Below are 18,925 nucleotides of genomic sequence, written 5' to 3'. Positions count from 1 at the left end.
GCCCCCTGCCCCCGGATGGTGCACGCGGTCCCGGCCCCGGGCCCCTCCCCGGCCCCGCACGCTGGGGGAGCCCCTCCCGGGGCCGCCCCCCGCCGCGGCCCCGCCGAGCCGCGCTGCCGGAGCGCCGCCGCCCCCTACCCCGCCGCCGCCGTCGCCGCCTCCTCCTGCCGGCGCGAGCTCCCGGGGCGGCGCGCGCCCGGCCGGGCCCCGGCCCCGCTCTTAAAGGCGCCGCGTCACGTAGCGGCGGGGGAGGACAAGGACGGCGGGAGGGCTGGGGACGGGCAGACAGACGGGTGAGGAGCGGGGCGCGGGCCCGGACGGACGGACGCGGACAGACTCACCCCGGGACAGAGCGCCAGGCCGCGGGGCCGCTCCGCTGCAGGACCGGGGCGGGGGCCGGTGCACGGGCTGTCCAGCCGCTGCTGCCAGGTGCGTGGGGAGGGGCTGCACCCCCACCCCCCCCACCTGCCCCGGCGGGGCTGGCTCTGCCTGGCTGCGGCAGCAGCGCTCCGCGCCGCCCCGGCCCGGCCTCTGGGGTGCCTCGCACAGGCGCTGCAGGGAGGGGAGCCCTGCCAGGTCTGGGCAGGGAGATGCGGGAAACAACGCATTTCCAACAAGTAAATCATCCCTGTTGGAAGAGGAGGGACCAGAGCTATGCCGGGACAGCCCATAAGGAGTGCATCTTCATGGCACCGTGTTTGTAAAGCAGGAGGCGAGACCGGCGCCAGGGACGGGGAAACACAGGAGAGAAACGCTGCGCAGTTTAAAATGCAAAGCCCCAAACCAGCGCGGCCTCGCCGGTGCAGGCACCTGGGGGCTGGGGGCACAGGTTCTGCTCTGCCAGGGCTCTCTGGGGCTCTTAGCAGTCAGTAACCATGTACCTGGGCCCGGGGGGAAGCTCCAGGATGGTGATGAGGAGCAGGGACAAGGCAGAGGACAACTCTGGCTTCCTGGGAGACAGACACAGCCACCCACAGCCCTGCCCTGCCACCTTCCCACCAGCAGAGACCTGCAAAGCCGGGGCCGCTGGAAGTCTGACATGTCATCATCCTCCTCCCGACCTCCACCCCAACGCTGCAGGCTCTTTAGGGGGTCAACGGCGGTAACCAAGAGGCAGCAGGCAGGACAGGGCCGTGAAAAGACAGGGGTGGCCGCACAGCTTGCATACCTTGCTCCTCCACCTCCTTGCCAGAATCCTCATCCCCATCACCTGCAGCAAGGCCTGCCTCAGGGCCGAGCAGCGCAGCGAGCTTGGAAGTGCTATCGCATGCCAACAAGGTGGTACCGGAGCTGCCACTTCCCAGCCCTGATCGGGCAGGAGAGCAGTCTCCCTCCAGCTGCCCGAGCTCACCTGTGACCACAACAGCATCACGGCTTTGCAAGAACCCACACGAGGAGTCAAGTGTTCACGCTTCAAAACTTTATTCAAGCAGACAGCAGGTAATCCAGCAACGGGGTTTAGCACCCCATACCAGCCACATGCCAGCACACAGCAACACAGCCCGACATCCCAGTAGTCACAGTTGCAATGCTTAGCCATAAGACAGGCTGGATCTTTCTCTGCTGGCTATAAAGCGCAAGATTAAGTCTGACATCAGGATACATGCAAACACTAACTACAGTGAGAAGTCCCAGACAGCAGCTCTTAAATGCCACCCAGAGGAGTGTCACTAGCAAACCAACACAGGCGGGGTTGTACACATGCCTCAGACAGCAGGGTAGTTAAGGAAGTGCAAGGAGCTGCACAAGCCTGGACATAAGGAAAATCCAACCCTCCAAGTTGGTGAGTACTGAGCTCAGTAACGGGGCTGGGGGGCTCGTCCTTGCCTGCTCCTTGGGGAGGCCCAGGTCTCTGCTCCAGATGAACAGTGTTCTTTCCCTCCAGGACTACTGCTGGGGCTTAGGTCACTCGCTTGGTTTAGGTTTTAACATCACATCAAACTGGTTGCAGAGCACAGGGCTGGTGACAGCCAGCTAGCTGCTTTTTGGGAAAAGGCAGTACAGTTTAGCAGGTGTCACACAGCAGCACTGTTCAGCTTCAGGTCAAAGAGCAGAGGGGCAACGTGAGAAAGGTGCCACTGATTTCCACCCTTCCACACAACACCCTGGAGGCCAGACTGGAGTTTCCAGTGAGACCTGGGGAGCAAGCAGCTTCCCATGCATGCACACCAGCATCACTTCAGTGCCAAAGCAGGCCAGGCTCTTTAGTATGCACACACACCAGAGTAATGACCAGAGCCCTCCAGACAGCTGTCGGCCCCAGGCCCTACATTCACCTTTAATTGCCCAAGTCTTTGTAACTGATTTGAAGGAAGTTTACTAAATCACAGAGCACACAGTCTAATTAGCCTAGTTTCTATAAACATTCAAGCACCAGTCCCGTGACTGGAGGCAGGAAGCCACTTCAAGACAGCACAGCTATTTGAAACAGTTCAGCCTAGAGAAGGTAGAATCTAGGGAAGTACATAACAGACCGAAGTTTGTATTTGCATCGCCACAGGAGAGTGAAAAAATAGGACTGCAGGAAACTGATCCATGTTAGATACTAACCATCAAGCTTCGCAGATGACCTTGCATGATAAGCATAGAACAATTATGGGAAACACTGTCCCCGATAATTACGTACACCCATAGTGCAACATATGGAGGTCACTGCCTCCGATATAACACTGTGGTAGGCAAAAACTACCTGGTTCTTTACACATTATGGAAGACACTGCCCCCGATAATGTCAGTTAGGTTTCAAGATACATTAGGTACTGGAAGTTTGCAGGAAGCTGCCATTCAAAAAAATGCCTCAGCTGAGGTAAAAGAAGTTTGTCAGTGCTGCCGTGGGCAGAGCTAGGGCTACACAGCAGGCCCCTCCACCGGAGGAAGGAAGCTGTGCTACCCACACAAGCACACGGCATCTAGAAAGGGGGGTGAAGACGGAGTCTAAAGCCCACAGAGGGGCATGGACACCGCAAGGAAGCCAAATTTCTCATATTTGAGTTTCCACCCAGGTTTTCAGCATTTCAAGGACCACTTTGGAGTGCAACCCGGAGACTTGCTACCAGGTTTACACCTTCAAGTTTCTTCCAGAGGGGTGTTTTTTTGCCACAGAAAGCTTAATTGATAGTTTTCCAAAACTTTTTTTGAGGGGCCTGTTCAAATTATTTTAAATGCAAAGTTCCAGTATCATGTTTGATTGTAATAGCAGATGCTGCTTTATTCAAAAACGACAGTATAACTGTCATAATTATGGAAGGCACTGCTTCCGATAATTATCTTCTATAAAAAAAACACACCATTTATAGTGAACACTGTCACTGATAAATAAATAAACAAATAAATATCTCAGTGCCAAATAAGAGCCATCCTGCAAAACGACATCAGTCAAACAGGGTTTGGCCAGCAAGAGACTCATTTTCCCAAAAGGCCCCAGAGCAACAAGGTCTGAAGTGCCAGTCTAGGGCCATTTCTCAATGCTGCAGGACTGGCTGAGGTGCCAGCTAAGGATATAAATGGGGAATTAGATAATCTTTGGGTCATTTTCCCTGGGTATTGAGACCTGCTTCGGCAGGAGCAAGCTTCCAAGATGTCATTGGGACCCTGCTGTTGAGTAAAGGCAGGCCAGGCACTTCAGAGCTTGCTGATAATCCAGCACTTGCGGGCTTTTACTAGGTTGTTGTATTTTTGAACTGCAGGTTGGTCTCTGCAGCTCCCTGCCACAGAATGGATCCTTGTTGCAAGCATTAAGAGGAATCCATTGCCTGTTTTGTCACTAGGTTTAGGGGGCCAACGATTAAAAACCTAAATAGGTGAGGTACCTCCCCACTCAAGGTACCAGTTCAGGGGTCACCTGAACTATTAGTTTTCAAATATGCTGGAGAGCAAGCCCCACAAGCAGCTGTACGTGACTGGTTTGGACTGTGGTCAGGTGGGAGCCTGATCATAGGAGATTTCATGGTAATCTTAGTACCTGCTTTATAACTGCCTCCTGTGAATTTGTCAATGTCAGATTTAAATTTTATGTTCAACTTTGGTCAAAAAAGATTGGTTGCCAGATAATCTATAGAAACATAATGCCATGTTAGGGAGTGGGTTTCCCTAATCCTGTACCTTAACCAGGTGTTTCCCATGTCTAGAATTCATTGTCTATATCCCAGATATCACCAACTAAGGCATTGGCAGCCCCTTTAATGGTCCAGGTTGCTAGGGCCAACTGCTGTTGCAGCTCATTCACATCCACGCTGTCCCTGCCGACTGTCAGCAGCTGCAGGTTTTCCAGCAGACTCTGCAGGGTGTGGGAGCCTTTGCCAAAGAAGATATGGCGGAAGGGAGCACGCTGTGGTGAGACGTATGGGGAGAGGAAGTCATACTCCACCTGGAGTAGAGGTGCAAATTTAGAGTTATACTCTCACCTCCCAAGGTTTTCTTTCCTAATCTGTCCCATCATGAGCTCCCAAATTCTGATCCCCACTAAGTCCTTTCCTCCAGCAGCTCTGCAATGGCCAGACCCTCTCCCGATAGCAAGTGCAAAAGTTGGTCCCGTTGACACTAAACAAGTGGAAGAGATGCCGGTCTGCACAGTGCCCACGGCTTCTAAGAAAGAGGCCGATCCCAGCCAGCACTCCCTTCCTTTATGAAGGATGGAAAACCAGTTGTAGCTACCCACCTTCATGATCCTGTCATTCAGGGCTCTGCGGACAACCCTGTCTTCCCTGTCGCTGTTTGCGATGTCTCTTCTCAGTGCATCTGTAGCTCGCTGAAAGTCACCACGGGCGAAAAACAGCCAGTTCAAGGTCAGCCCCAGTGCCTGTGAGGGAGAATCCGTTAGCAAACCTGATTTTCTTCTTTTGCTGCTGCTCTCTCACCAAGAGCAAGCGGGTTTTTTTGGGTTGGTTTTTTTTTTGCCAGTTTAATCAAGTAGCAGAGCAAGTTCCTGGCAGGCTCTTCTGAGGTCACTGAGCTCAGTGACGTCTCTCCCCACCCACAGTTTCTTGTGGGCTTTCAGCAGAGGTGCAAATGAGATGCAAAGCTGCACTCTGCTGTGAATGATAACCAGACAAGAAACCATCCACATCCATTTCAAGAGCTCACCACTGCCGGATTAGCTAAATCTGCCTGCACTGCTCTATAAGGAACACTGATTCAGGTCACACATTGCTACACGTTTGTGCCCAAAAGAGGAAGATGTCTGCCCTGTTGTATCCACTGGCAGCAGAGCCTTATTAACACACAGCCCCATGACAGCCTACAGGAATTCAGTGCACTCAGAGCCCTTTTCTTACCTTCACTTCCTGATTGTAGTGCAAAATTTTCTCCTGGAATGCTAGCAATTCTTCACCGTATCTCTCGAAGTCCAGGAAGAGCTCATGATCATGGGTCAGCCTGAGAGCTATTTGTCCAGCAACTTCTGCAGCAGCACGCATAAGAGCAGACAACTTGTCAATCTTCTTCAGGTTCTCCACGGTGTCCTCAGTAGTGCCCAAGAAAGCATATTCCTTATCTTTCTGCAAGAAAGAAGGCAAGAGTGCTTCATCAGCTAGGATATTTCGCCTCCCTACAGTCTGCTTGCTACTTCCACCACATCTCATCTCCTTGTGTTGCTAAGTAGTGAGACTTTAACGGCAAAACTTCAAAGCACAGGGAACGGAGCTCCTGCATCTCATCCCTCACAGTCTCCAGCTATCAGCTGGATGCTCTGCTAGTTTATTGGACTCAAAGATACACAGACTTTTGCCCCGCCTCAGAGTTCACTGCAGAAGTGCAGGCGGGCAAACCCCAGCACCCAGTCTGGTATGTGCTGGCAGTACCCTCCAACCCTTCTTGGCAGGATAACTCCAGGATTTTTGTGGAAAAAAGTCTGACGCTACCAAAATCCAAGCAATTCATAAGCAGAGAAACCTGTTAGCAAAGGCTCCCAGCTACACACATGCAGTAATAGAGCGGGCTGCTTGGCTGATGCAGTTTCTGCCAGCCTCAAGCTGCAGCAGCAGACCTGAACAGTGTGAGTTAGAACTTGCTCTGGCCAACGGTACTGCTTCCCCAATGCACTTTGCTTGCTGACCAGCAGGCTGTAGTAGTCTTTCACCAAAGCAGCAACAGCTTGACATCATCTTAGTGCTTTTAGCTTCTAAATCATTGACACCTGAGCTTCCATAAAAGCAAGTGCCCTCTCTCCTAACAAAACACAAGTGTTCAGGACTCTGGAATAGAGACTGTAGGCCAACCATGCCCCATGAGCAGTCTTCACAGCAAGCACTGCCACAGCCACCAGGTTGAGATTGCATCGCCTTCCCCCCGAGAGGCTCTTGCACAAACAATGAGCTCGGGACCAGCACCTTGTGCTCTGCCATCCTGGAGAGCAGATGTCCTTACAGCACCTTCCACAAAAGGAGCACACCAGGCAGGCAGATAATACTTACATTGCAGAAACCAAAGGAAACCACTGGGATTCCCGAGTAGGCCAGGAAAGGGAATGCTGCATTATCCAGACCAAGGGGAACACTGCAAAAGACAAGTTTTGAGAAGTTACCAGCCAGTTTGGACATCCCAGGAGAAAAGCTAGAAGCTCTAGCATTGAAGCTCTGAGCCAAATGGACTACTCTGTCCAGACAAGACTGGCTCTGGTAAGGAGTCCCACCTGCTCATCCATTTCTTTCTGGCCAGTGGCCTTTGTACAAGGCTGTTTTGCCCTACAAAAAGGTGTCTGGGCTGCCTACAGGCAGCTGAGGGCAGCACTGAGCACAGCTATTGTTTTAGTGTTGACACTTGTTTGACCCCATTGCAGCAGGTACAGCCCACCCCAGACAACGGTATGACACCCCAGCAAAAACAGCAGAAGCTAGTTAGTTCGTGCCTTTATGGATATATGCTTCCCCAAGGAGCAGGATGACAATACTTACACTGTTTTTACCCAGTCAGAGCCAACTCTGTCATACAGGCTTCCCGAATCCTTTGTTGGGTCCTTCACCTGCAGAGATGACAGTCACTGCACTTGTTCTGACCTCTGCTTGGGCTTCCAGGTCCATCCTGGAGCTTGCATTGCTGTGCAGATGCCAGAGTCAGGTGCTCCCCTGACCTTTCTTCACACAGGCATGGTTCATGCAGGACAGCCATTCACCTCCCACTGAACTGTGGCATTTGCTGACTTTAGATTATGCATGCATGAACTGCAATTCCCAGAGCCCAGCTGACTTCAGACAGGGCCCTCCAGAGTAGCTCAGCCCTTTCTCCTCAGAAGGTGTTAGCTGGGGAAAGTGACCCTGCACAGCTCTGGCTGCTTTCAGCTCCTCCTTACGACTATAGTCACCTTGACTAGCCCAAGACCTTTCAACTCACCCCCTTCATAGTTCTCTCCAGCAATGTGTACAGCAATGGGCTGGCAGAAATCTTCATGTGGCTGAAGCCTGCAAAAACGAAAGGGTGTTTGACATGCTGGCACAATTAACCAGTACTGCTGGAGCTGCTCAGCCCTGTGACTGAGCAACAACTGATCTTCAGCTTGTTGACAAAGGATCTTCAACTGACACAGGACAGTCTACTGAGACCTAGCAGAGCTGCCTCCAGGCTTCAGCCAAACAGCAGCATCAACCCCAGGTTAAGGGATGTCTGTCAAGCTATTCCAGTCCCACTCAGTTTCAAGAAACTTAGAGCAGCAGGTTACCTAGGACTGCAGCATCCAAGTTAATGTAAGTGAAGGCTTTCGCATGCAGCGTGGCAGAGTACCCCTAGAACAAAACAAGTATTTCAAGGTCAGGAGTAGCACTAAAACACCAGGATGTTTAATCCACAGAACAGGAAATCACAACCCCGCAGTCATCACGCAGAAGTCTTATCAAAGAAACAGTACCTCCAGCCATTCAGTAGCACCCACAGCTCCATAGTCTCCAGCACTCCAGCTAGCAAAGATGATGCTGCGTCTTGGTTTGTAGCCATCTGTAAAGAGAGAGTCTGAGATGCCTGCCCTTCCCCCACAGAGATGTAGATTAGCACTGAGGGCCTGGGTTGATGAACTGCCTGCTCCTCAACACAGCTGAAGCATTCCAGCTGCTGCACACAAACATGCACACTAGTGGCTGCACGGACACCATACCCTTCCTCTCCCACGCTGCAGAACGGTGTAGGAAAACCATGCTGTCTGTATTTTCCCCCTTTTTTGGTTAGCTGCCTGAGCCCAAAATTAACCCTAGAGACAAGAGCACTCACACTAAGTGCCACCATGCAACTCCCACCACTCCAGCTGGTCAGCCACTTCAGCATTTTCCCACCTCCAGGCCCAGCTGTCCAATAGACAGCTCAAGTTTAAGGTTTGCACTGTATATTATCCAAGGGCATTCTTGCATTCAAGCCATACCAGATAAAAGCAGACAGTCCCTTGGAAGCAAGCGCTCACTGCAGACAAGCTGTCTGTGTTGGACAACTAATAGCTTCTCAGGAAGCTTTGTCAGACTCGCTATGCCTTCCCAAAGAATTATTTTGCAACTGGGCTCTTCAATGTTAACACACACAAGAGCTAAACCTGCATCACCTCCCACCCCCATGCTTTTGTACACACATATTTACCATTTTTCACTATGTCTGAAATCACACGGGCAAGTTCCAGCAACATAGCAGTTCCAACGCCAGCCTTGGCTGCTCCCGGGCCCCAGGAGTCTCTCTGGGCTCCGATCACAACATACCGATCTATAAATGAGACATTAAGATTCGAGCTGCAAGCTTCAGGTTGCAAACACCACTTATCAGAAGAGCAGCTCTGAGCTTCTGTATGAGGAAGAGAATATGGAGTCTGACCCCTGGATCTGGCACACTGTTTGCTTTCATTTAGCCTTCCCCTGACAGCATGGTTCAGCTTTTTCCTTGACCCTTAGGGAAGGGTCTTGGTTCTGCTGAGGAAGTAGTTGTCTCTATCTGGGAGCAGCTGTCACATTCTGATGATCACAGAAAAGGAAGGGTTCCCCTCAAGACCGAGCTACAAGGCAGTTGCTGTTACCTGGTTCTTCATATCCCTTGATAACGCCAAAGATGTTCAGAATCCTCCTGTCCACCATAACGTTGTTCACTTCCACTTTCACTGTCATGTTGCTTGTGCTGCTCAGTGTCACCTTACATCCCAGGACCCCAGCTTTCCACTCCAGAAAGCAACTGTCTCCATCCATTTTGCTGAGGGAAAAAAAAAAAAAGAAGAAAAAAAAAAAAAAAAAAAAAAAGAGATCCTTTGAAGTCATTATTCAGCTCTGACCTCGTTCAGCTATCCTGTGAAAAAAACAAGCCTGCAACTGCAGGCGCAGCCTTGTTCAGGGCCTGCTCAGGTAATAGCTTGCAGTCCTGCATCACTATTTGCAGAGGCAGGATGCAGAGGCCAAGAGGAATCCAATACTAGATTAAGTTCAGTCTTTAAGACAGGAGACATGGATACAAGTGACGTTTCTCCAGCCAGTTCCAGTAAGCGCTCCCTGCCATACACAGGGGAGACCAGGAGAGAGCTCCCTGGGCTCACAGCACCTCAACACCATCCTCACTCCTGCAAGAGTGCCACAGCAGACTAGCCTGCAAGGCAGGAGAAAGTGTTACCTGAACAGCTTGCCTACTGCTTGGCTAGAGATAGTCTGAACAACAATGCGAGGCAGTCCAGAAGATTCCACTGGTGGGAACTGGGTGTGGTTGAAAGAAGGAAAGCCTGGGGTGAAAGGATCCCCAGTTCCAAGGTGAGCCTGTGAAAAGCAAGAGGAGTCCTCAAGTCTCAAAGGAGCCCAACAATTTTCATTTTTTGTGTGAAAGGTGCATGAGAACAACAAACAGGGGAGCCAGTTGCATACTCACATGTCCAAAGGGGACAAGATCATCTGTGTCCTTGTACTCGGAGGGGTCCAGGTACATCAGGGCACCAACTGCTCCGGCCTCTTTGGCATTTTCAACCTGAAGCAAAAAGGAACATTAGCTGCACATTTACACTGCAAGCAAAGGGGGTTAAGGCAAGTACATGGAGTAATGGGGCAAAGGGTTGTGCTCCTCAATGCCTAACTCCACAGGTTTTAACAGCTACTCAATAGTGATAAATACACAAGGAAGATGAATACTAGCAGCTCGGTTTTACTGCAGGCAGACTGGGTCTAACACCCCTTTGAACAGTTAGGACAGTCCATGGTCAGTGTCTCACCCCATGATTCCTTCAGCTCATACTTGCTCCTCAGAGCAGCTTACAAGATGTTCTTTAATTTTCATTATGCTCCATCTGTTTTCCCAAGATTACATTAGTCTCAAGACAAGATAAGCAGCCACTGGACGCTCATCTTCACATGGAAAATAGAGGCAAAGCGGCCTAATGAGGACCCTGTTTAACATAGCTACAATTCAGCTGCCGCTGATATGCCACCAGTACAAACACCCTTCGCAAGGCTAGGCACCAGTCTGAAAAGTAGGAAGGGAACTGGAGAACCAGTGAGCACCCCTTGCTGGAGCACTTTTCAGTTCTGCCTGTGTCTGATGCATGCAGGCAGGCAGAGTCTGACAGGAAATCCTACGGCCCGGCCTCCCCAGGAGCACCCCATCTGAGGGGTAGCTCTGGGTCAGACCTAGAACAAGCTTGCATGCAGGACTCTGATCCTTTAGGCTGCTTGGCTATTCAGTTCTACTTGCTACAGAGGAAACATCACAGCAACACGCAAAGCAGCTGACTGGGCATGCAGTGACAGCTCCTTCACTCGGTGCAAGTGAACAGTCAGCAAGGGCCTAAGTGAGACACTACAGCCAAGCTTTGGAAGTATCTGGCTGCAGCAGCAAGAGGTGCTCGGGAGGCAAGGCTGTTCTGCTTCTAGCAGCCCTGCTGCTGCATCCACCAACACCAGTCAGCTCTGCACTCTGTAGCCCCCAGGCTGCCTCCCGGCCACATCACTCCAGATGTCTGGCTGTCCCAGCAAGACTGCCAGAGGCCAAGAAGAATGACACCATGAGCACTAACCAGCTCTGTTCAGTCCTGGTGTCCAGACCTGCAGATGAGGCTTAGTGCAAACAAACAAGACCAGACCTGAACGAAGACATGCCTCTGTGCCTTGAAGAGGAGGAAGCATAGCTTCCAGCTGCAAGTTTGCCCAGGCTTTGGGGCACAGGCTGCTTACCTTCTCAGCAAGCGTTATTTTTCCAGCTCTAAAGATGGTAATAGTTTTATTCAGGGAAATACCCAGCTTCTGTATCTTCTGAAAATCAGCTTTCCGTCCATAGTTCACATAGACTGGTTTGCCCTGGAACAGAAACAGTGGGTATAAATGCAGCAGTCCTATGTCAGTAAGATACTTCAAACAGCCTACAGAGTCACAGTAACAGCGACTCCTGTTAACATTAGGGAGTTCAAGCTCAGCAATGTAAACTCTGATCACATGCAACATGCCTGTTGGAGCAGCACTTCTGTCAGGGTTCCTGTCTAGATCCCAGAAGAGAAGTTTAAACAGTTACTTCTGCATCTTGCAGAAGTAATAACACTATGTGGGCCCACTCCTTGCCCCACAGTCCTCACCCTCCCCAGCCCAGCTCTCCAACTGGGGAGGGTTTTACATACTCTGTATCCTGAAGGGACATATTTTGGAGACTGACACCTGGTAAGTGTGCAAGCACTTTTTTTTCCATGATCTTCTTGGAGTTACTTACAACAACAGAGTCACTCAAGCTGTAGGCCACATATGCATCGGGACTCTCCAGTTCCTCTTCTAAACCATTTTCCACAATAGACACTTTGTTGTTGCTCCTGTTAAATGTAAAGAGACAGCATTATGTTCTTCTATACATAAACTCCCTATTTAACTAGCTCGCATATTTCTGCCTGTGCCCTAGCAATTCTGATCAAGTCAATGCAGAGCCTGAAACAGGCAGACTCATCCCAGCACTTCTGTGCAAGAGTCTCTGGGGTCGCTCACAGACATTAACAAAGGCCAATTTCTAAGACAAGTAGCAGAAAGAATCTCTGCTTTCGAGTCTCTTAGTCCCCTCCACAGGAGGGGCTAAGCAAATTTATTTTCCCTGGACATGATGGGGCAAGTAAGACATGAGGGTATGAGCTGTGTGCCAGCACAATGCCTGTTGATACCCTCCTGAGCTACTGTAGGAGCCACTGCCAGGTCTGCAATGCCTGTCTGGGTGACAAGTCAGTCACCCATGCTAGACACAGGGAATCTGCTGTTCGGCTGAGTTTTTACTCAAGTTTGTTTTCTCTCCACTTTCTAAGCATGCCTTGAGGAAACAGCTGTCCTAGCAAAAAGCATCCAGCAGGCTGCTACCAAACCTTCTGGATTTAGAAAGCCTGAGAAGAGAGAGAAGCAGCTATTAACCGGCTCACAGTTTTAGCACTGCTTTCAGCAGAAATCAGCAGTCTTGTCTGCTCAAGACTACAGGTAATCATGCTGTAAGGAAGAGATCTGCATCTCTTCATCAACATACCTGCCTTTAACCTGCAGCTTAACATAGTGCTCATCGTTCCACACTTCATCCAAGTGGAAGCTCGTGAACTCATCATGAATGTATCTAGCAATCCTCTCATCTTCATTCTGGCCAGCTTCAAAAGAGTACTTTTTCACTCTTTGCCTGTAGGTAACAGACGTACAGCTTAGGCTACAGCACCAGGTTGCACTGCAGTGCTCCAGCCTGCAAACCCAAGTTGGATGAGCCATTTAAGCCCATATTCAACCACATGCCACCCCACAACATCTCCTGTTCTCCAAAGGAGCCTGAGTTCTGCTCACAGGCTGTGCCTCTCTCATAGCTAAGCTTTCTGGAACTGTTACCTCAAGCCATCTTCAAGACGTCTGGCTGACAGCTTATCTGTCAACAGGGCTCTGAGATCAGGCCAGTAAATAATACGTGGTCCAGGAACCTCTTCTTCCTCAGTTTCGTCATCACCACCCGCTAAGTAAGATGCAGTAGGAGTCATCTCACACTTGCCACTTCCATCCAGACACTTGCTAGCCTTCTGCATTCGTCCGCGATAACTCAAGTAGCCGATCAGAAACCCTACAGACAGAACAGGTATTTCTTTGTGCTGCAGAAAGACAACTAGACGAGCCCCACACCATACACGTGCACTCAAAGCAGCTTCAGGGTTAAGATGCATGTCTGCTCTCACACCATTTTTGAGAAGGACAGCAGGAATATGCAGCCTGACATTCTGCCTGAGCCGGCATGTTTTAAGGTACACTGTAAACCTGATCTTGTGCTTGGCAGAGTGCCACCAAAGGACTTTGGGAAGGGGAATGCTTACTTGAGGTCAGTAGCAACGTTAAAACCCTTGAAAGCCGAGCACCAGAGGCTTTACTGATATGTTAAAAACACTTCTCTAGAGTTGTGGGAAGAATTAATAGAGGGAAAACTAGTACACTTGCCACATGGACCAGTTCGCCCTTTAGCCAAGGCACAATTCCACTGCCAGGCTTCACACTTCTTTGTGCAGTTCTGTACCATAAGTCTGAGCTAGACACAGAGTTAGTGACCAGAAGCTGTAGCCTGGATCCAGGCTCTTTAAATTATCTCCTGAAATAATACAGATTCATATGTTAACAGCCTTAGATACACTCAGTATCAGAATCCCCTTCACGCAGTTGCCTCCCACCCTTCCTTACCAATCAAAAGAAGCAGGACAGCTGCAATGACTAGGAAGAAGAGATTTTTGCCACTCCTCCGTGGAGGAGACATGCTGGCATGCAGGTGCTCTGGTCTCCCAGTTTCCGCTCCTTCCTCATCATCAGCAGACAGCTTCATCTCCACATGGCTGTTGTCTCCATCCGTTTGCCGGGCAATGCTGAAGCGAGTGTATGACATCGGCTCACCACCAAACTGTGTTGAAAGACTGTCATGTAATGGAAGCATTTGCCTCACCACCCCACAGTCCATGCAGCCAGCTGTACCTATGCTCCAAACCAAATACAGCTTGTTCACCTGAAATTGCTCCAGTGTGGCCTGAGCATTTGGCTGTCAGTAAGTCAGGCTGCCTGCTCTGAACAGACAGCTAGACCCAGACCTGCTCAGGATCTTCAGAGTCTATTTTAGCATCTGTTTTCCCTGCACAAGCCAAGAGCCACACTGGTCAGAGTCTAACTTGGGAGTCTGTTACAGATATGACACAGTCAATGGCATCAGCATTTCCCATGTGACCCCATGGAAACGTTGAGAAGCAGAAACTCCTAGTCTTAATCAGGAGTGCACTGATCTGACCTGAACAGGTACAACTCACACAGAAGGGAACTTTGGTCAGGACAGAGGAAAGGGAAGGCAACCCCTCCATGGTTGTGCCTTTGAGCCACATCCACTTTGACATAAATACTCTCATCCAGCATCTAGATAATCTTGTATTAAACTGCCCCAGGCTACTCTTAAATTACACTGTTGATGAGTATTATAAAGCAGCCAGGCTGAAGACAGATGACCCACGGGAATCCTGCTACCTCAACTAACAGCCCAGAGGAATAGTTTTGGGAGCAACAGTCCTGCAGTCGCTCTCCACTGTACTGGAGAAGCAGCTGGTGGCAAACACTCAAGCCTGGTTACAATCTCAGCAGCTTATCCACAGTCCTCTGCTTACTCTCAAACCACAAGTCAGCGGCTCGAGGTGAAGAGACCAGACGTCAGCTTTGTTGGTCAAAACTAAACCAATGTCATCTCAGACACGCAGTTCCATTCTAGCCCACGCTACCTGCAATGACACAGCTGGCTGCTCACATTCTAGAAAGGGCAACACTGCAATCTGTCCTGGAAGTCTCCCTGCTCAGCTGCTTGGCAGCTTGGCTCCTCAACCCCATGTATTCCCCATACTTGTTCAGAGACCAAACCATCACATTTGCAGTCCTAGCCTCGGGTCATTTCACAGTACAAGCTCTCTAGGACCAGCGGGCTACCTCCTCCTGCACATTTTTTCAAAGCAAAGCTTGCATTCAGAGGCTGGACTTGTGAATTCCCACCCCAAAAATAACATAACTGAGCACATGTTTATTGTACCAATAGGCATTTAAACGGCTTCCTCAGCAGCACTTCCTCCTGGAACACTGGTCAAGGCTTACCCCCCCTCCTTATCAGCTTCCTGAGAGACCCAAGACATTGTAACAGTTAAGCGGTTCAGTGCTGGTGAGGTTATCGTTAAGCCACCTCCTTATCTAGCTACAGTGACATCTGGTTCACAATGTACACAGCAACACCTAACGCTGCTTTGAATTCATCATCTTCTCCAATACTGACGTGGATGCTGTTGAATGTTTCTTCTGCAGTATCACCAGCCCACCAAGAGACAAAGGGCACAGGGGGAACTGTGTCTTACCAAGTTAGAGATTGCTGCTCTGGCATGGTCCATCGCCTTCTGGAAGGGTGTCCACCAACTCGATCAAAGCTCTAGAAGTTCACAACACAAGTCAAGTCAGGCTGTTCCCCTGCCACTGCGTAAGATATCCAAGATCAGTCAATACCACTACTGCAACGCTTGCCCATGGATTTTACGTGCATGCTTCTACATAAAGTCACAATGTTGGTGAACCACACCAACCTTGAACGCAGCCTAGAAGTTCACATACTCCCACTGCAAATATAAATTCTGATGAACAAACTGACTCACGTGTGTGTGTGCGCAGAAATGAGGAATAGTCTCAAACAGCTAATTTCAGCCAAGGGTCTTATCTACTCAGAGTGCTGCAAGAGGCACGTGCTCAACTGTGAAAAGGGACATCATGTATCTGGATGGAAAACTGAGTCTGATTAGCAGCCAGAAGTAGCACAATGCCCTAAGGCAAACCAGCACAAACCCTAACCCTGCTAAAACACTTCCAAATGCAAGGTCCCTTCTACATGTCTATATTCTTTACTGCTTTGTGAAGGCAATTTCAATTTTGACCAGTCTCCCAGAATAGCCATGAACAACTCTCCAAAAGCATTTTAGTAACTTTTATACTTAGGATTTCTCTAGACAGCAAACTTATCCAAAACATAAACTGCAACCAATTTACTTCAGCATTTCTTTCTGAAAAGATGCTTGAAAAAGCTTTGTAGGTTAGTGACTAGACAGCTTGGGTTGAGCCGGGTGTTTGGGTTGGCAGCGTGTAACTTGAGCGTGCCCTCAAACGACAGCTGCTAGGAAATTTCTTTGAACTGGTCTTCAGATGCGTGTGGATTAGCTTTACACCTGGGAGCTCTGCCACAGAAGCAGGTTTTGTTTGCAGATCAAGGGTTAACCGTGGCCATCCGCTCATTTCACCTTTTGTTTAGGGCAAGAGTACACGGAGATAGATGAACCCCCGGAGGCTTTGCGCGGCCTTTTCCACGCGGCCACCCGCGCCCAGGCTCCCACCCGGCAGGCCGGGCACAGCATGGCGCGCACCGAGGGTCCCCCGGGGGCCAGGCCAGCTAGGGCAGGGCGAGCGTCAGGGCCGGCGGGCGTCACAGCCGGCAGGGAGCCTCCCCGGGGCCGCGGGGCCCCTCGCGGCCCAGGCCCTTCCTCCAGCCCGCGCTCCGGGCGCCTCACGGGGCACGACCCCCCTCCCTCCCGCCCAGCAGCCCCGGGAGGCGGCCAGCGGCTCCCATTCCCTCCGAAACACGGTACAGGAGAAAAATAAACCAGGCGCGGCCCCCGCCGGTATCGCGGCCCCCGGTACGGCGGGCCGGGCCCGGCTGCGGGCCGACAGATAAGCGGGCCGGGCGATACGCCGCGCGCCGCGGGCACGTCTGCCCTGCGCGGGAGCCCTGCGCGCGCCTGCCCCCGCCGCGCGCCCTGCACGCGCGCCCTGCCGCCCGCCGCGGCACGCGGCCCGGCAGCCTCCGCCGCCTGCGTGCCTGCCTGCATGCGCGCGCACCGCCAGCTGCTGCCGCTGCCGCTGCTCCTACCGCTGCTCCTACCGCTGCCCCTGCTGCTGCTGCTGCCGCCGCTGCGCCGCCGGTGCGGCCCGCGCTCCCCGCGCCCCGCCGCTCCGCCGCCTCAGGCCGCCCGCCGCCCCCCGGCCGCCCCCTGTGACTTACCTCGCCCCGCCGCGACACCAGCGCTGCACCGGCAGCCGCAGCGGCGCGCAACCTCCCTCCCGGCTTTCCGCCCCGCCCCGCCCCGCCCCCCGCAGGAAAACGCCCGGCCCCTCAGCCCCCCCTCAGCACCCGAGGGGCCGCCCGCCCGCCCCCCGGCCCGGCCCTGGTTGGCTGCCGAGCTGCGCAGCGGCGGCGGGGCGGCCTGTCCCTGTCCCCTGTCCTCTGTCCGCTGTCCCCTGCGCGCCCTCCGGCGGGGCCCGGCCCGGGCACCCTGGCGTGCGCCCTTGGGTGGCTGCGCCCGCTGCGCGCGCCGCGCCGTTGCTGCCGTGCTGCCCTACCGCAGCAGCTCCCGCCGCGGGGACGGTGTCTAAGGCCGCCGCGAGCTTCTCACGTTGCCTTCGGGTGCCCCGGGAGGGCGGGCAGCCGCTTGCCGGTGGCACCCGGTTGGCGGGGCGGCTGCGGGTGCCGCCTTCCCCGCGGGGGGCGGGAGCAGACCCCGCACCGCGCGTGGCACCGGCGGCGGCGAGAAGGAGCAGTCGCAGGTTCATCGGTGCCACCCGCTCAGCACTTTGAGGGCAGAGAGCAGGGAAGGTGCTTTCCTCCCTGGGTGGTGCGGACCAGAGGCAGGACTTGCGCTGGCTTGGGATGTGCTCAGCATCCCCAGGTCCCGGCGAGCCGGCTGTGCTCGGGGCTGCCTTTTCGGCTCTGAGCGAGCAGGGGCACCCAGGCTGCCTTTTCTTCACGCTGTGCTACCCGAGGCTGCTGTTTCATTTGCACAATGAGAAGCGCGGCAGGCCTTCGTGACAGCCAACTGCAGTAGTGCACAGGCACAAGAAACAAGGGTGGCCCATGTCAGCAGAGCAGTTTCTGTGGCTACTCACGCTGTGCTGGCAGAAGCATCTGTCTGGTGGACACCGCAGGATTGCTCCAGCTCTGTATTAGCTGCTCCTCGCTCCAGCCCTCTCCCTGGGGCAGGCAGAGGGACCCCACGATGCAGTGGGAGCCCCCCGGTGTGCAGAACGTGGTCTGTAAGAGCCAGCAGCTGCAGAGCAGTGTGGTTTCCTGTCTTGCTTCTAAGAAACTTGAGGGAGAAGTACAACATGCAGGTCGTTTGATGAAACAAAGTTCCAGCACGCATCTTCTTTCAGCAGGCTTCACAAGTTGAAGCAACGGGTAAGGAGGCAGCTCAGCGACTTTAGAGTGAAAGTGATAAATAATGTACTGAGGGGTATTTAGGAAACCTTTAAGCTACCCTTGCCCTTAGGAAGTCTGTTTCCAGTTGTCAGTGTGATGTCAAGTTGAGGCTTGCAGCTCAGCCAGGCGCCAGTTGGGGCTGCAAAGGGAGCTCCACCTGCCAGGGGCTTTCTCTGCTGCAGTTTCTGAGGTCTACCATGGCTGTGGTATTTGCTCTGCTTCCTTTCAGCTGATGCAAGGACACTGCAGAACATCTTGCCTGGCTTGAGCACCCACTGATGTTTGCTGTCTCCAGAACGGCCATGAGTGGGCCCTGGCTGTGGATGCAGCCTCCTCTGACCTGTCTGTCTGGGCTCCAGCACGAGTGGAAGTCACCACTTCCAGCCTCGGACCTCATGGCTCAGGTCATTTCTCAAAGGTGTGCTGGAACCGGGGAATGCTTCAAGGTTTGGGTGTGCATGTGTTCTGCAATGCTGTGCTCATTCGTCCCTTGCTCGTCTGTGGTGGTCTGACTCTGGCTGAACGCCCACCAAAACCGCTCTATCACTCCCCTCCTTAACTGGACAGGGAAGAGAAAATATAACAAGGCTCGTGAGTCAAGATAAGGACAGGGAGATCACTCAGCAATTACTGTCATGGACAAAACAGACTCAGCCTGGGGAAATTAATTTAATTTACTACAATTCAAATCAGAAAAACATGTTCCACCCACTCCTCCCTTCTTCCCTGGGCTTAACTTAATTCCTGATTTCTCTCTGTCCTCCCCTGG

At 52.3% G+C, this 18,925-nt stretch overlaps 1 protein-coding gene across 4 annotated transcripts; it reads right to left on the bottom strand.

The window, feature by feature from the left end:
- Window positions 1–1,405: 1,405 nt before the first annotated feature.
- On the bottom strand, window positions 1,406–17,525 carry TFRC (transferrin receptor). 4 transcript variants are annotated; one of them, XM_055723157.1, is made up of 19 exons: window positions 17,301–17,525; window positions 15,278–15,348; window positions 13,590–13,816; window positions 12,759–12,984; window positions 12,415–12,558; window positions 11,629–11,725; window positions 11,103–11,225; window positions 9,808–9,903; window positions 9,559–9,698; window positions 8,978–9,147; window positions 8,551–8,670; window positions 7,838–7,923; window positions 7,652–7,715; window positions 7,327–7,394; window positions 6,891–6,958; window positions 6,411–6,492; window positions 5,274–5,495; window positions 4,658–4,798; window positions 1,406–4,366 (listed from the first exon to the last, which is right to left on the bottom strand). In XM_055723157.1, the coding sequence occupies exons 1-19, from the start codon at window positions 17,508–17,510 to the stop codon at window positions 4,124–4,126; spliced, it is 2,598 nt and encodes an 865-aa protein (XP_055579132.1). In that variant the 5' UTR covers window positions 17,511–17,525; the 3' UTR covers window positions 1,406–4,123. The 4 variants fall into 4 exon arrangements, with proteins under 4 accessions (XP_055579132.1, XP_055579133.1, XP_005443687.1 ...); XM_055723158.1 differs by lacking the exon at window positions 17,301–17,525 and adding an exon at window positions 16,963–17,039; XM_005443630.4 differs by lacking the exon at window positions 17,301–17,525 and having other exon boundaries at window positions 13,590–13,803; window positions 15,278–16,327.
- Window positions 17,526–18,925: the final 1,400 nt, after the last annotated feature.

Source organism: Falco cherrug, chromosome 11, assembly GCF_023634085.1.
Source record: "Falco cherrug isolate bFalChe1 chromosome 11, bFalChe1.pri, whole genome shotgun sequence".
Taxonomy (NCBI): Eukaryota; Metazoa; Chordata; class Aves; order Falconiformes; family Falconidae; genus Falco; species Falco cherrug.
The sequence above is the reverse complement of the archived record's forward strand: the minus strand, read 5'-3'. Positions and strand labels throughout refer to the sequence as shown.

What these genes read in the sequence shown, in the direction of transcription:
- TFRC (XM_055723157.1), bottom strand. Translation starts at nt 17,510, where the DNA reads ATGAACCTGCGACTGCTCCTTCTCGCCGCCGCCGGTGCCACGCGCGGT. An exon ending in TGTCCTGCTTCTTTTGATTG is followed by an intron (nt 12,985 to 13,589) that starts GTAAGGAAGGGT and finishes TTCTGTCTGTAG; the next exon opens with GGTTTCTGATCGGCTACTTG. An exon ending in AAGCTGCAGGTTAAAGGCAG is followed by an intron (nt 11,726 to 12,414) that starts GTATGTTGATGA and finishes TACATTTAACAG; the next exon opens with GAGCAACAACAAAGTGTCTA.